Here is a 13,707-nt window from a genome sequence, read left to right as displayed (position 1 = left end):
CTCAAAAGAAAATACCTCAAAATATTCTAAAGTTTTCCTCATATAGTGTATTGTTGTTGTCACAGTACAACTTTGGCCCCTTATCCCCATAAAGACTAAAGTCACACGTCGACCGACTTTGGGGCGGGCCACGTCCCTAAATCAAAATCTCGAATTCCAATATATTTTAATCAGAGCAATGCGATTATGCGATATATAGCCATTTAAGTATTGTAAAATTATTTTGATAAAAAGTGAAATTTATTATAAAATTATTATTATTATTATTATTATTTATATAAATTTCGTATTTATTTATTTATTTTAATAGTGCGATACTCAATAGTTACGACTACCACTATTATTTTCTATTTTGGTTTAACCGGTAATGGATTGGGCACCTCTCCAGGAACATCTATATAAGAAGCTGATGCTGGACGCAAAATGTACAAGAAGCTTATCTGCACCAAATTGATGGATCTCGTCGATGGCCAGGGTGCAAGTGATGAGCTGTCCAGACTTCAGTCTCATCTGTACAAAAATATACTAAGCTTCACAGATTCCATGTCACTCTATTGTGCAATTCAGCTAGGTATCCCTGACATCATCCATAAACATGGCCAACCCATTACTCTTAAACAGTTGGCTTCTAAGCTTCGAATCCACCCACAAAAAACCAGCTGCATGCACAGACTCATGCGTTTGCTGGTATACTCCGGCTTCATTACTAAAACGGCCGCAGTAGTTCATGAAGATCAAGAAGAAGAAGAAGCTTATGCTCTCACAGCTTCTTCTAGGGTCGTCCTCGAAGATAAGGTCACCGGCCTGTCACCGTTGGTTCAAGCAATACTTGACCCTGCTGTTGTAAACTCATGGTATTCCTTGGGAGATTGGTTTCGAGGCACTGAGCTCACACCATTTGTGAAAGCGCATGGGATGGGTTTCTTTGACTACTGCAACCAAAACCAAGAATACGGTATCACTTTTGATGAAGGAATGGCCAGCGATTCCCGACTAATGAGCAAGGTGATCAAGGACTACAAGACCATTTTTGAGGGTTTGGATTCGTTGGTTGATGTTGGAGGTGGAAGTGGGACAGTGTCGAGGATCATTTCTGAGGCATTCCCTCACATCAAATGCACAGTGTTTGACCTCCCACAAGTGGTTGCTAATTTGCCAGATGATAAAAACTTGAAATACGTCGGTGGAGATATGTTTCAGTCCATCCCTGCTGCAGATGCGATTCTGATGAAGGTGTGCAAAATTTTTCTTTCTAATTATATGTTTTATTTTTCTTAGTTGGATATGCTGCCGTACGTTTGTCTCGCCATTCGTATTAAGGTCGTACTTGCTTGAGTGTATTTTTTCCAGCAAAGCTCAATAAATATTATGGACCTACTTCTTGTGTTAATTTGTATTTCTTTCACTTTGAATCATTCAGTTTTTATCTGTATTTTAAGGGATGATCTGAAACCAAAATTGAACATGTATAAGAATATTTATGCGAACTTACACGAGTAAATTAAAGACAACTATCACGGTGTCTGATCCCTTACCCGAGTACCCGAGTGGCCAGAGTTCAAAATTTATTAGCTGAGTCTGAGGTTATGCATTTTAAGGTGCGATCTACTTGTACTGATTCTGATATCTTATACATATTTGACATGCAGTGGATCTTGCATGATTGGAGCGATGAAGAATGTATCAACATACTAAAGAGATGCAAAGAGGCTATTAGGAGCAAAGGTAAGGATGGAAAGATAGTTATCATAGACGTGGTGATAGATGAGGAGGAGGAGGAACATGATATTACAAAAGCAAAGCTTTTCTTGGATGCACTGATGATGATTTTGCTCACTGGAAAAGAGAGAACCAAGAAAGAGTGGGAAAAGCTTTTCTTGGATGCTGGCTTTAGCCACTACAAAATAGTGGCATCATATGGCTTGAAGTCCCTGATTGAGGTTTATCCTAATTGATAGATCATAAACTGGCCATGGTACTTGTTATTACTAATTATATGTGTCAAATAGGAGTAGCAATATGTGACATGACCTAAGAATCCAACACGAATATGACACAAAATTAACGGATTTGGGTTTGATATAAATGAGTTTGGGTTAAAAGGAGTTGACCTACTAAGACATGATTAATAAACAGGCCAGTCAATAACGGGTCAACTTGCTTAACCCAAAATCAACCTATTTAAATTTTATTTCAAAATTGAAATTTTATTATTGTTGTATTGTAATACTAGTATTTCTCAATATGCTTGTGTTTTTATTATTGAGACTGTAATTTTGAACCTATGCTCATAATTGTTATTGTTGTTTGTAATATTAGTTTTATTATAAATTGAAATATGAAGAATACTTATATTTTTTTGTTAGTAGATAATCTTATTTTTTTTTAGATCGATATTGTAGCCATTAACAAATATATATTTTAATTTTTCTATGAGATTATAATAATTAAGTCAAATGAATTATGCAAGTATGTCCAACCCATTTACATAAAACGGATTGAAACAGGTCGTGTTGTGTTGACCAATTTCTGATTAATTATTAAACAGGTTAAAACGGTTTGTGTCGTGTCACCCGTTACTTAGATGGGCTGTGTTAGGGTTTTAAGGTCTGACCCATTTAGTTTTTAATGGATCGTATTCGGGTTTACCCATATAATTGAATGTCTATGACTTAACACAACATGAACATAACTCACAAACACAAATTTTCACTCCTAATGTCAAAGTGCAAGATCACTTTTGAACAAGAGCCTTCTAGTATGAAGCTTGTTAGGATTAACTGAATATTTAAAGATGACTTTAAAATAAATTAGCGGAAGCAAATAACATATATTCGACAATCACACAAAAAATACTAAAATTTAAGTGGTTTGACTTGAACTATTCTATGTCCACTGGCAGAATCGATATCAATGAATTCACTATCATAAAGATGGAGTACAATAGAGCAATTACAAATCACTCATCAATTCCAAAAGCTCTAATACACCTAATGAATTCTCAAAATCTCACAAAAGAAGTTCTATATCTATTTGGCCGCAACTCAATATTTCTCTCTTTACAAAAATATGTTTATATATAAAACAGTGCAAGGTCTAGATTTCTGAACATTCGCATGAGCATATTATCAAGCGGATATCAAGTGAACAATCTATCTAAAGTTCATTCTAGTAGACTATCGAGCGAGCAATTTGTCTGAAGTTTGCTCCAGCCAAAGTCGAGGCACAGCCAAGCCAAATCTCCGAAATGATATTTTTAACAAAAAATAAAGCCACCTTTCCAACAATAGTCTTGAATAATGCTTTCAAGATTAGGAATAATTGGTCATGGATCTAGGTTTTCAAGTATATTACTACTATTAACAATGAAAAGAGAAAAAAGAGTTTCTACAGCAGCTTGTGGGGGTAGCCTCTAATAGAATGGCTCTTTGTTTGATGGGTGAGGCTAGGAACCGATTCTGGTGTAAAGACCCCTTTACACCCTTCAATAATTGGATGACACGTCATCATTGTACAAAGAAGAAAATACAACGGCCTCACTCAAACAATCCACTATGTGTACTGGACTCTTTTCTCCCCTCTCTCCCTCTCTCTCATTGGGTCTACTCTCTCTCTCTCTCTCTCTCTCTCTCTCTCTCTCTCTCAAGCCGAACCTTCAGCAATTTCTCTGTCCTTTGCAGTCCGAGAAGGTCTAGATTGTTGTTGATTCATTTTGGCCCGAGGGGCTACTCCATCTATGTACATATTTGGAAAATTTGAGTACATCATGTTAAAATGCTAAGCAGATATTGGGAAAATATCATTTCTCAAATTTTAAAGACTCAAACCAAAGCGAGTTTCTATATCGATACAAAAATCTAATATGGTGACAGGAACATATTGAGTATGAAGAAACATCTCACCGGTGGTGGCCATATAGAGTACCTTCCGGAGTCTAACAAAGCTGAAAAGGTGATCGACGCATAGAAATTAGAAAGATGTTATTGAACACTCGAATATTTTTGGAGGGCAAGGCCGATGAAAAAAACATTGAAATGAGAGTATTTAATAACCATGAAGAACGAAAATTTTCAGACTGATCTTAAATAACTAAATAATCATCAGCAACAACATTGGAAGTTCGGCTTGAAAAAGAGCAGACCCAATGTTTTTAGAGTTTTGTTATATATAAGTAAAGTCGCGTACTAATTAACACTGTTTTCAATAAAATCTACTTTTTGATCAATCAAATTAAATTGATATGCAGATTAGTGCACAATTGTGCTTGCAACTAGATTTTTTCATGTTTTTAATCCGTTAGGCAAAAGAGAGGGAGAGAGCGTCACTACAACAAAATTAAACTTTTTCCACTAGTTCTTTTTCCACTATATGTACTCATGAAGAATAATTACTTGTTGTTACAAATTGTATTAGTGAAAAAAAAATATGTTCTTTTGTCACCATTTTATATCCCACGATTTCAAAATAGTAGGTAAAACTGCTTTTTGCCACGACTTTACCTAGTGTAAATAAATAGTAGGTAAAACTGCTTTTTGCCACGACTTTATCTAGTGTAAATAAATTAACCTTTTGACACCAAAGAGGAGAGACAGAAAAAAAAAAAAAAAAAAAAAAAAAAAAAAAAAAAAAAAAAAAAAAATCTTTTCCCGCGACTTTCTATCGCCGCAAATAAGTATTCTAGTTTAGTCTAAGCATTTAATCATCATTGTTGGATTAAATTTAGGATCAAACGGCCCACATTAAATTTGAAACCCTAATATTTCCCCCCACCCCGTTCACTTTACTCTCTCTCTCTCTCTCTCTCCTCTCATCAGCTCCCCCGCGCTGCAGCACCCCCTCCCCATTCGCTCTCTCTCTCCTCGGCTCCATTCCAGGCCACCGTCGCCGCCACTGAGCACGACCACCTCACTGGACCCAACCACCCCACCCCATGCCTCCCTCTCCCTCTCTTCCCTTTCTCTCTCCCCAAGGCAAGCCCAAACCGAGTCCCTCACTCGGTTCCTTGCCGTTGCGAGCCAATCTGACGCCAGCGGTTGAGCCACAGCACCACCAGTAGCCCCCTACCTCGCCGACGACCCGCTTCCTCCCTTTCCCATAGTCGAAGTCCCCAAATTTCCCTCTCCCTTGCACGCTTCATCTCCCTCTCGGCATTCTCTTCATCACGGCCCAGATCTGCCGCTAGGCCCACTGTGAGCCACCTCGACCATCTCAACTCTTTCCTCCCTCGCGTTCTCTCTCTCACAGATCCCCTGTGCACAGCCACCAGATCTGCTGCCATGAGTCACAATCACCGCCTCTAGCCACAACGCCGCACCACCACGAGCAACCCACCGACACAGCAGCACTTCCCGCACGCTTTCATTCATTGTCGAAAAGCATGGTAAAATCCTACCTTTATATATTTAGAGTAAATGGACGTGTATATATAGCGTGGTGTTGATTGCTTAGACAGATTTATATTCATGGATATGTAGTATTTTGATTGTGTTGTTGTGGAAGTCGGAGGAGAAACAAATTGGTTGTGATGTTGTTGTTGGATTGTGAAGTGTTGGGTCTTGTGTTGTATTTGTGAAGTTTTCTTTATATAAGGGCCATTATGTGACCGCAACTGATCATAACACTAAGCTAGCTAGCTTCTACATACATATATAATCTTTTGCTTGAACAAGGTAAATGATTTGCAATATTTTTCACTAATATGCTTGCATATATATATATATATATATAAGTCTTGAAGTTATGGGTCAAAAACTAGTAGGGGTATTTTTCTTCTTAATCAAGATGATCATATATTTGGTATTACAATACATTCTTATTAATATATTATTAGTTCTTATTAATATGACTGAACTCAGATCTGAATGTGGAGGATGGGTAATGTATCTTAGTGGTGATCTAATGGTGAGGAGGGATTAAATTGTAAGGCTTGATATTATGAAGAGGGTTATATTTCAAGGATTAAGTGATGACTTGTATATGTATGAATTGGAATGTGTTGTGTGAATGAAGCTTATAAAGTTAGTGATTGTGTTTGAGTTGTTGTATAATTGATATGGATGGAATTATATATACTGAATATAGTTGTAGGTGAAGTACTGACAAAAAAAAATATATAGTTGTAGGTGAAGTATAATGTTAGCACTCTAATATCACTAAAGTATAATGTGATGTGATTGTGTTAATTGAATTAAGTGATAGTAATATATGGATTGAGTATGAGTAGGTGTATGAATTTTAATAGAATTTTCATATTTGTGTTTAAGTGATTCTATGGCTCAATATGTGAATTTTCAGATGGAGAAGATTTCAAGAAACCTATGGCTCAATATGTGGACTATATTGTTGTTGGAAATGTTAATTTTTGCACACTTGTATAATTTAATGTGACAAATGGTAATTTTTCTTGTTACATTCTTTACACAGTGTGAAGATGATGACAAGAGATGTCATTTGGAACTTAAGTATTTATTAGAGATCAAAAGAGCAGTTAGATGAGTTTTGCCAAAATACTTGTATTTTTATTTCTTTCCCTCTTTATTTCCCCTCTTGTGAAGTGCATACATGTTTGTTTGTGATAATTAGTAATTTAGTTTAATATTGATTAGTCGGTATTAAACAATGTCTTTCTTCATTTTATTTTTTGCTTTTACAATTATTAATTTTTTTTTTTGAATTCTTTTACCATTTCCCACGAGACATATTCGTGGAAAATACTTTTTCTCCCGTTTTCACCAAATGCTTTAGTAGATAATACTAATACCCACTAGCACATTTTGTCATAAACTATAGTATTTCCCACCAACTAACCTGATTTTAGTAACCTTTTGCCACGAAAGTTATTGGCTTTGTTCACTATCTATTTAGTGGAAAAATGTCACAATTTCCCACGAATTCGTGAATTGATGGGAAAAAATACTTAATATCACTAATTTTAAGTTCCTAGTCTCCCACAAATAAATTTAGTGAGAAAAGAGTTTTTCCCACTAAGACTATAGCTCTTCCGACCACATGCCCTGTGAAAAAAGCTACCAAATGTTGTAGTGTACTGGAATGGATTGTTTGAGTGAGGTCGGTTTTATTTTCTTCTTCGTAGAGTAATGAGGTGTCGGTTGCGTATTGAAGGGTGCAGAGAGGGTGGAACCGGTTTGAGGTTAATCTCTTGTTTAAATAGCAATGCATACAAAATATATGGGCTATGGTGGTCACACCATCTGTGAAAGCACAATGATGGGTCTTTCGGCAGCAACCATTAAGAAACAAAAACGTGAATCTAAAGTGGGTGCAAGCCCATATGCAGTTCTGAGGACTTCAATTAATTAGGAAATGGATAATGCTTAGTTGTTTGAATCTGCTAGGGCACGCCCACCTACGAGGCAAAATTCATTTTTTTTTAATATTTTTAAAAATATAAAAAAAATTAATATATTAATTGTCACTTACTTAATCAGTATATAAAAGAAAAAAAATTAAATATATTAACGGTCAAAATAAAAAAAAATAAAATAGAGGGATACGGAAGTATTATTCATTATAAAAAAACACAACTACATTAATCGGTACGTGCACTTAAGGACACCGTTTTCGGTCAACCCTAGCAGCGTCTTTACGCATTTATACGGAAGGTTAGCACATAGGATTCAAGCGTCCAACACATTTAAAGCCTGATAGCAATTTCTTCCTAGAAATGATTTCAATAGGATTGTGTACGTACGGGTATGTTAATATATATTCACTTGCTTTTCAAATCAAATGCCGAGTCCTTAATTGCTTGAATTCCAGTAGTAATACTTTCTCCACTGGTTACTTGAATAAATACAATTTGCAACTTAATTAAAAAAAGAGTAATATTAGATACAATTTTAAAATATATAAGTCAAATATATTTTATTTTAAAAAGAGTGAGATCCATAACTAAAAAGTTAATTTTTCATGTGTCTCGTATTTATTTATTTTTAAACAAAATCAAGTACGCAAGATTTACACATCAATCTTAAAATTATAAATATTATTATTTTTTTATTGAAAAACTATGTCTCTGATTAAGTAACGGATGGGATGCTCTAAATATTCAAGCCCTCTTTTTTATCATAGCATTAACAACAAGAGGTTAGTAAGTGGGTTTTATCGTAGCATTAAAAACATGAGTCCCACTCCTCTTTGAAGGAAGTTGGGTATTTGTCCTACTCCTCTTTTGGAGGAAGGTAGGTGTTAGTACTCTTCCTCTTTGGAATGAGAAAGTGTGGTTGTACTCCTTCTCCTGGGAGGATTGAGCGTGGTGTACCCCTCTTCTTTGGAAGAAAGGTTATTTTAGCTCTGGTTTGACAGAGTGCCTTCTCTGTTGACTGCTGTCAGGAGAGAAGGTGTAGAAGTTTAGACAATGTCCGTCACAAAGAAATTTGTTTGGCAGGGAAGCTTGTGACGCCCCCAAATCCCCACGCCCGAACACGGGGAAATCGAGACGTCCGGGTGGTGACAACCCGGGTCACCATCCCATCGACGGGTGCCAAGTGTGTGCAAAAGCAACAAATGTGTACGAAAGAACACGTAGCGGATAACGAAAGTCATAACTAAGTACCAGAATTTCTCTTAACGTAATACAAGTTGTTTAAAACATACATAAATAAAATATTACAAAAACACAAGTACAATTTTTAAACAAATATAAAACATATCATCAGCAACCCGGCGGAGCCTCATTCTCGGGCTCAGCCTCCTCTCCGTCCTCAAACTCTGCACCAAAAGCTACGGAACCAAAAATGGTACCGCAGGTAAGTAAAACCCAAACACTACCAGATAAAAACACATAAAACTCAAACAATATGCATGAAACATGCCCAATGCACAAAGCCCACAAAACACGATTTTTCCACACACGCCAAAAAATCCATTTGGCCCAAAAACACATCATTTCTGAAAAACACGCCAAAAGTCACATTTGGCCTTTATCCGACTCAATCCAGAATCCATATCATCCGTATGCACCATGACCTCCCCTAGGGGTCATCCGCACACCCTGGCTCCAATGCCACACCGCAGAGTACCACCACGCATGTGACACCTAACGAGCGATGCCCAGTTCCGCGCCCCGCGCGTTCGTAGCCAAGCATCCTCTAGCCCTCACCAGCGAAGGGCCACGGAGTCGGTGCGTAGAGCGATGCCCGGTTTCGCGCCCGGCGCGTTCGTAGCCAAGCAACCCCTAGCCCCCGCTCCCGTCGTGTAGCGACGACCCAGGGGACATCACTCAGTTTATTCCGCTCCTGAGTGACCAGAGGAGCTTCACCGGGATAATACCCCATCCCGGCTTGGGGTCGTGATACACACGCACCCGTAAGACCACTTACGCCAAACACAGGCTTTTCACACTATTACACAAACACACGTGCATGCACCATGCAATGCCATAACAATGCATAATAAAATAATCCAACAACATAAAACAAATAAACAGGCAACTCCGTCCTCCATCCATCCGACCCCCGAACTCCTCGGACTCAGTCCGGAATCAACCAACCAGCAGATTAATTAATTGAAAGAGCAATATACATTTAAACCTGAAAATAGGGTTTGGAAAATACTTACAGCGCTATATGGCAATTTTAGAAAACACGCGGTGTTGCAAATGGCAGCGAAAAAGCAACGTCACAGTGAAAATTCACTGTGGCCGTAGGTTGTGAAAAACCCACTTTTGAACGGGGACAAACTAGAGTTTGGGATTGATAGGAAATGGTCTAGGGATGGTTGTGAAGCTATTGGAAGTGGTGGTTGGCCGTGGGTGGCGGCGAAATCGCCGGAAAGAGGCCGGATTTCCCAAAAAGGAAAGCTAGCTCGTAGGAGCTGTTCCGGTGGTCGTTGGAGGCCGGAAATAGGTGGGTTAGGACGGCAAGGGACCGGTGATGAAGTGGTGAAGAAATGGTGGCCGGAGGTGGAGCGACAGCGGCGGATCGGAGCCAAACCCGTGCGGGCTTCAAAGGGTTTTTCCGGCCAAACGGCCAGCCGGTTGGGGGTGGAAATTGGTGGGAAGGTGCGCCGGAGGGAGGGGAACCGAACGGTGTCGGTGGTGAGCCACACGGTGGTCGGACGGCGACGGTTCGAACGGCTGAAGGTTCCGGCGTGAGAGAGAGAGAGAGAAGAGAGAGAGAGAGCCGGGGGGGTCGACGCGGGGAGAGAGAGAGGGAAAAAGAAAAGAAAGAAAAAAAGAAAAAGAAAGGAAAAAGAAAGAAGGAAAAAAAAGAGAAAAAGGAAAAAGAAAAGGAAAAAGGAAAAAGAGATGTAGGGAAAAAGAGATGAGGTCTAATCCTCATTCCGGGAAACAAAACTAAACCGCCGAAAAGAGATTAAAAACTGTAAACAACTAAAAGAAATAAAACACAACATCAATTAAATTAAAAAAAACAATTTTAAAACGTAAATAAATTAAAATAAATAACTAATATATTAATTAAAATAAAAACAACCATTTCAGCGAAAATACACTCAAAAACGGGTCATCACATCCTCCCCTCCTTAAAAACAAATTTCGTCCTCGAAATTTGCAGATCAACCACCAACTTAAAGCAAGCCACAAGAAAGCCCATAAACCAACTGTGATCAAGATTAAGATACATACCTTCTCTATTTGAACAAGTACGGGTACTGCTCCCTCATGTTCGCTGCTCGCTCCCAAGAGAAGTCTTGAGCTAACGGGTCTCCCCAAGCCACTTTAACCAAAGGTATCGTCTTGGACCTCAACTGTTGCTCCTTCCAATACAATATCTGCGACGGAACAACTTCATAAGTGAGATCCGGTTGCAACTGAATACCCGCTGGGTCGACGAAGCGTGGCTCTTGCTGTCCAAAGCTCTTCTTCAGGGATGATACGTGGAAGACATCATGAACATCCCCAAAATAATCTGGCAAAGCAACTCTGTAGGCAACGGACCCTACCTTCTCCAGAATCTGAAAAGGGCCGACGTACCTCGGATCTAGCTTCCTCTTCTTACCAAAACGCTTAACACCTCTCATGGGAGAGACTTTAAGGTAAACCCAATCACCAACTTCAAAAGACAATTCTCTTCTCCTGGTATCCGCGTAACTTTTCTGGCGACTCTGAGCTGCCGCCATTTTATCTCTGATGATCCGGACTTGGCTTTGCATCTCTTGAATTATTTCGGGTCCGATTATCCTACTCTCCCCAACTTCATCCCAACACAAGGGCGACCTGCACTTTCTCCCATAAAGAGCTTCATAGGGAGCCATCTGAATGGTCGCATGGAAGCTGTTATTGTAGGCAAACTCGATGAGCGGCAAATGGTTTTCCCAACTCCCTTGGAATTCCATGACACATGCTCGCAACATGTCTTCCAGGGTCTGAATGGTGCGCTCTGACTGGCCGTCTGTCTGCAGGTGATAAGCAGTACTGAACTTCAACTTAGTACCCAAAGCTGCCTGCAAACTCTTCCAGAACTGCGACGTGAACCTCAGGTCTCGATCCGACACTATACTCTTTGGTATGCCGTGTAGCCGCACTACCTCTTTGACATACAAACGGGTCAACTTACCCAAAGAGTCGGTGTTATTAACAGGCAGAAAATGAGCACTCTTCGTTAACCGGTCCACAATCACCCAAACAGAATTCTTCCCACTAGGCGTTCTCGGCAAACCCACAACAAAGTCCATCGTGATGTCATCCCATTTCCACTCAGGAATAGGGAGGGGTTGGAGCATACCTGCAGGTCTCTGATGCTCGGCCTTTACCTGACGGCATGTGTGGCATTTCTCAACATATAAGGCAATGTCCTTCTTCATTCCATCCCACCAGTAATTTTTCTTCAAGTCCCGATACATCTTTGTACTGCCGGGATGAACTGAATAAGGGGCCGCATGAGCTTCCGCCATGATCCGCTCTTCGAATTCAGAGTCCTTGGGAACCACTCTGCGATCTCGGAACCGAAGTATCCCATCGTTATCCATGCTATAATGCAACGGCCCTCGAGATTTTCTGACTCTTTTCCTGATGTTTAGCAGCTTCGGATCCTTTCTTTGGAGAGTCTTCAATTCTTCAAAATCAGTTACCCGAATATCAAGAACTGAAGATAAGATCTCTACTTGCTGCGAACTCTCTATAAGGAGCCTTCTCATCCCACAAAGCAACGAATCCAATTCTGACGGCTCGGCTTCATCTTCCAAATGTGACTTCCGGCTCAAAGCATCAGCAACTATATTAGCCTTCCCCGGGTGGTACTTGATCTCACACTGATAGTCACTGATTAGCTCCAGCCATCGCCTCTGCCTCATATTCAGATTTTTCTGGGAAAACAAATGCTTCAAGCTCTTGTGATCGGTAAATACCTCGCAAGCTTCCCCATACAAGAAGTGCCGCCAGATCTTGAGAGCAAAAACAATCGCAGCCAATTCTAGATCGTGCGTCGGATAATTCTTTTCATGGTCCTTTAGCTGACGAGATGCATAGGCAACAACCCGTCCTTCCTGCATAAGGACACAACCCAAACCAAACTTAGACGCATCACTGAAGACTACGAATGGCTTATGCGGTTCTGGGAGTGCTAACACTGGTGCCGTCGTCAACCGGTTCTTTAATTCTTGGAAGCTTCTCTCACATTTATCTGACCAAACAAATTCTGTATTCTTCCGAGTCAAAGCTGTGAGAGGTCCGGATAGGCGAGCAAAACCCTCTACAAATCTTCGGTAGTATCCGGCGAGCCCCAAGAAACTCCTGATTTCGCGCACTGTAGTCGGGCGCAGCCATGACAAAATGGCTTCTACCTTACTAGGATCAACAGCCACTCCGTCCCGGGAAATTACATGCCCAAGAAATTTAACTTCTTCCAACCAGAATTCACACTTGCTGAGCTTGGCGTACAACTGGTGTTCTCTCAATCTCTCAAGTACCAGACTAAGATGATACACATGCTCTTCAACATCTCGGGAATAGATCAGTATATCATCAATAAATACCACCACAAAGGAATCCAGATAAGGTTGAAACACTCGATTCATTAAATCCATGAAAGCAGCAGGGGCATTAGCTAACCCAAACGGCATCACCTTAAATTCATAGTGTCCATACCTCGACCTGAAGGCAGTTTTAGGCACATCCTGGTCTCTGATTCTCAGCTAGTAGTATCCCGACCTCAGGTCAATTTTAGAGAACACAGCTGCTCCTTGAAGCTGATCAAACAAATCATCAATCCGCGGAAGAAGGTATTTATTTTTTATGGTCACCTTGTTCAATTCTCGATAATCAATGCACATAAGGAGGGTTCCATCTTTCTTTCTAACAAATAAAACTGGTGCATCCCATGGCGACGTACTAGGCTGAATAAATCCCTTCTCTATGAGTTCTTGCAACTGAGTCTTCAACTCTTTCAATTCAGCCGGTGCCATGCGATAAGGAGCTTTATGCACAGGAGCCGCTCCAGGTTCCAAGTCTATAATGAACTCCATCTCCCGAACAGGGGGTAGTCCGGGCAAGTCATCCACAAACACATCGGGGAATTCTTCCACAACTGGAATGTCTGCCAAAGACTTCTTCTCAGACGGCGTGGACACCATCTGCACCAAGAATGCATCCGCTCCCCATGCAATCTCTCTTCTTGCCTGAATCGCCGATATAATCATCGGCTTTTCTTTTAATTTACTCCCCGCAAATTCCAGACAATCACCATCTGGAAGCTGAAGGCTAATTATCCGACTTCTGCAATTAATACT

The 13,707-nt window shown here is 40.1% G+C and overlaps 1 protein-coding gene across 1 annotated transcript; it reads left to right on the top strand.

The window, feature by feature from the left end:
* The first annotated feature begins 380 nt into the window (after nt 1–380).
* Nucleotides 381–2,284, top strand: LOC122279880 (trans-resveratrol di-O-methyltransferase-like). Its single transcript, XM_043090765.1, has 2 exons — nt 381–1,233; nt 1,650–2,284. The coding sequence occupies exons 1-2, from the start codon at nt 424–426 to the stop codon at nt 1,953–1,955; spliced, it is 1,116 nt and encodes a 371-aa protein (XP_042946699.1). The 5' UTR covers nt 381–423; the 3' UTR covers nt 1,956–2,284.
* The last annotated feature ends 11,423 nt before the right edge of the window (nt 2,285–13,707 follow it).

Source organism: Carya illinoinensis, chromosome 10 (assembly GCF_018687715.1).
Source record: "Carya illinoinensis cultivar Pawnee chromosome 10, C.illinoinensisPawnee_v1, whole genome shotgun sequence".
Lineage (NCBI taxonomy): Eukaryota > Viridiplantae > Streptophyta > Magnoliopsida > Fagales > Juglandaceae > Carya > Carya illinoinensis.
The sequence above is the reverse complement of the archived record's forward strand: the minus strand, read 5'-3'. Positions and strand labels throughout refer to the sequence as shown.

Excerpts from the sequence above, each read along its gene's own strand:
- LOC122279880 (XM_043090765.1), top strand. The coding sequence starts at position 424 with ATGTACAAGAAGCTTATCTGCACCAAATTGATGGATCTCGTCGATGGC. Across the intron at positions 1,234-1,649 it reads CAGATGCGATTCTGATGAAG|TGGATCTTGCATGATTGGAG; the intron begins GTGTGCAAAATT and ends TTTGACATGCAG.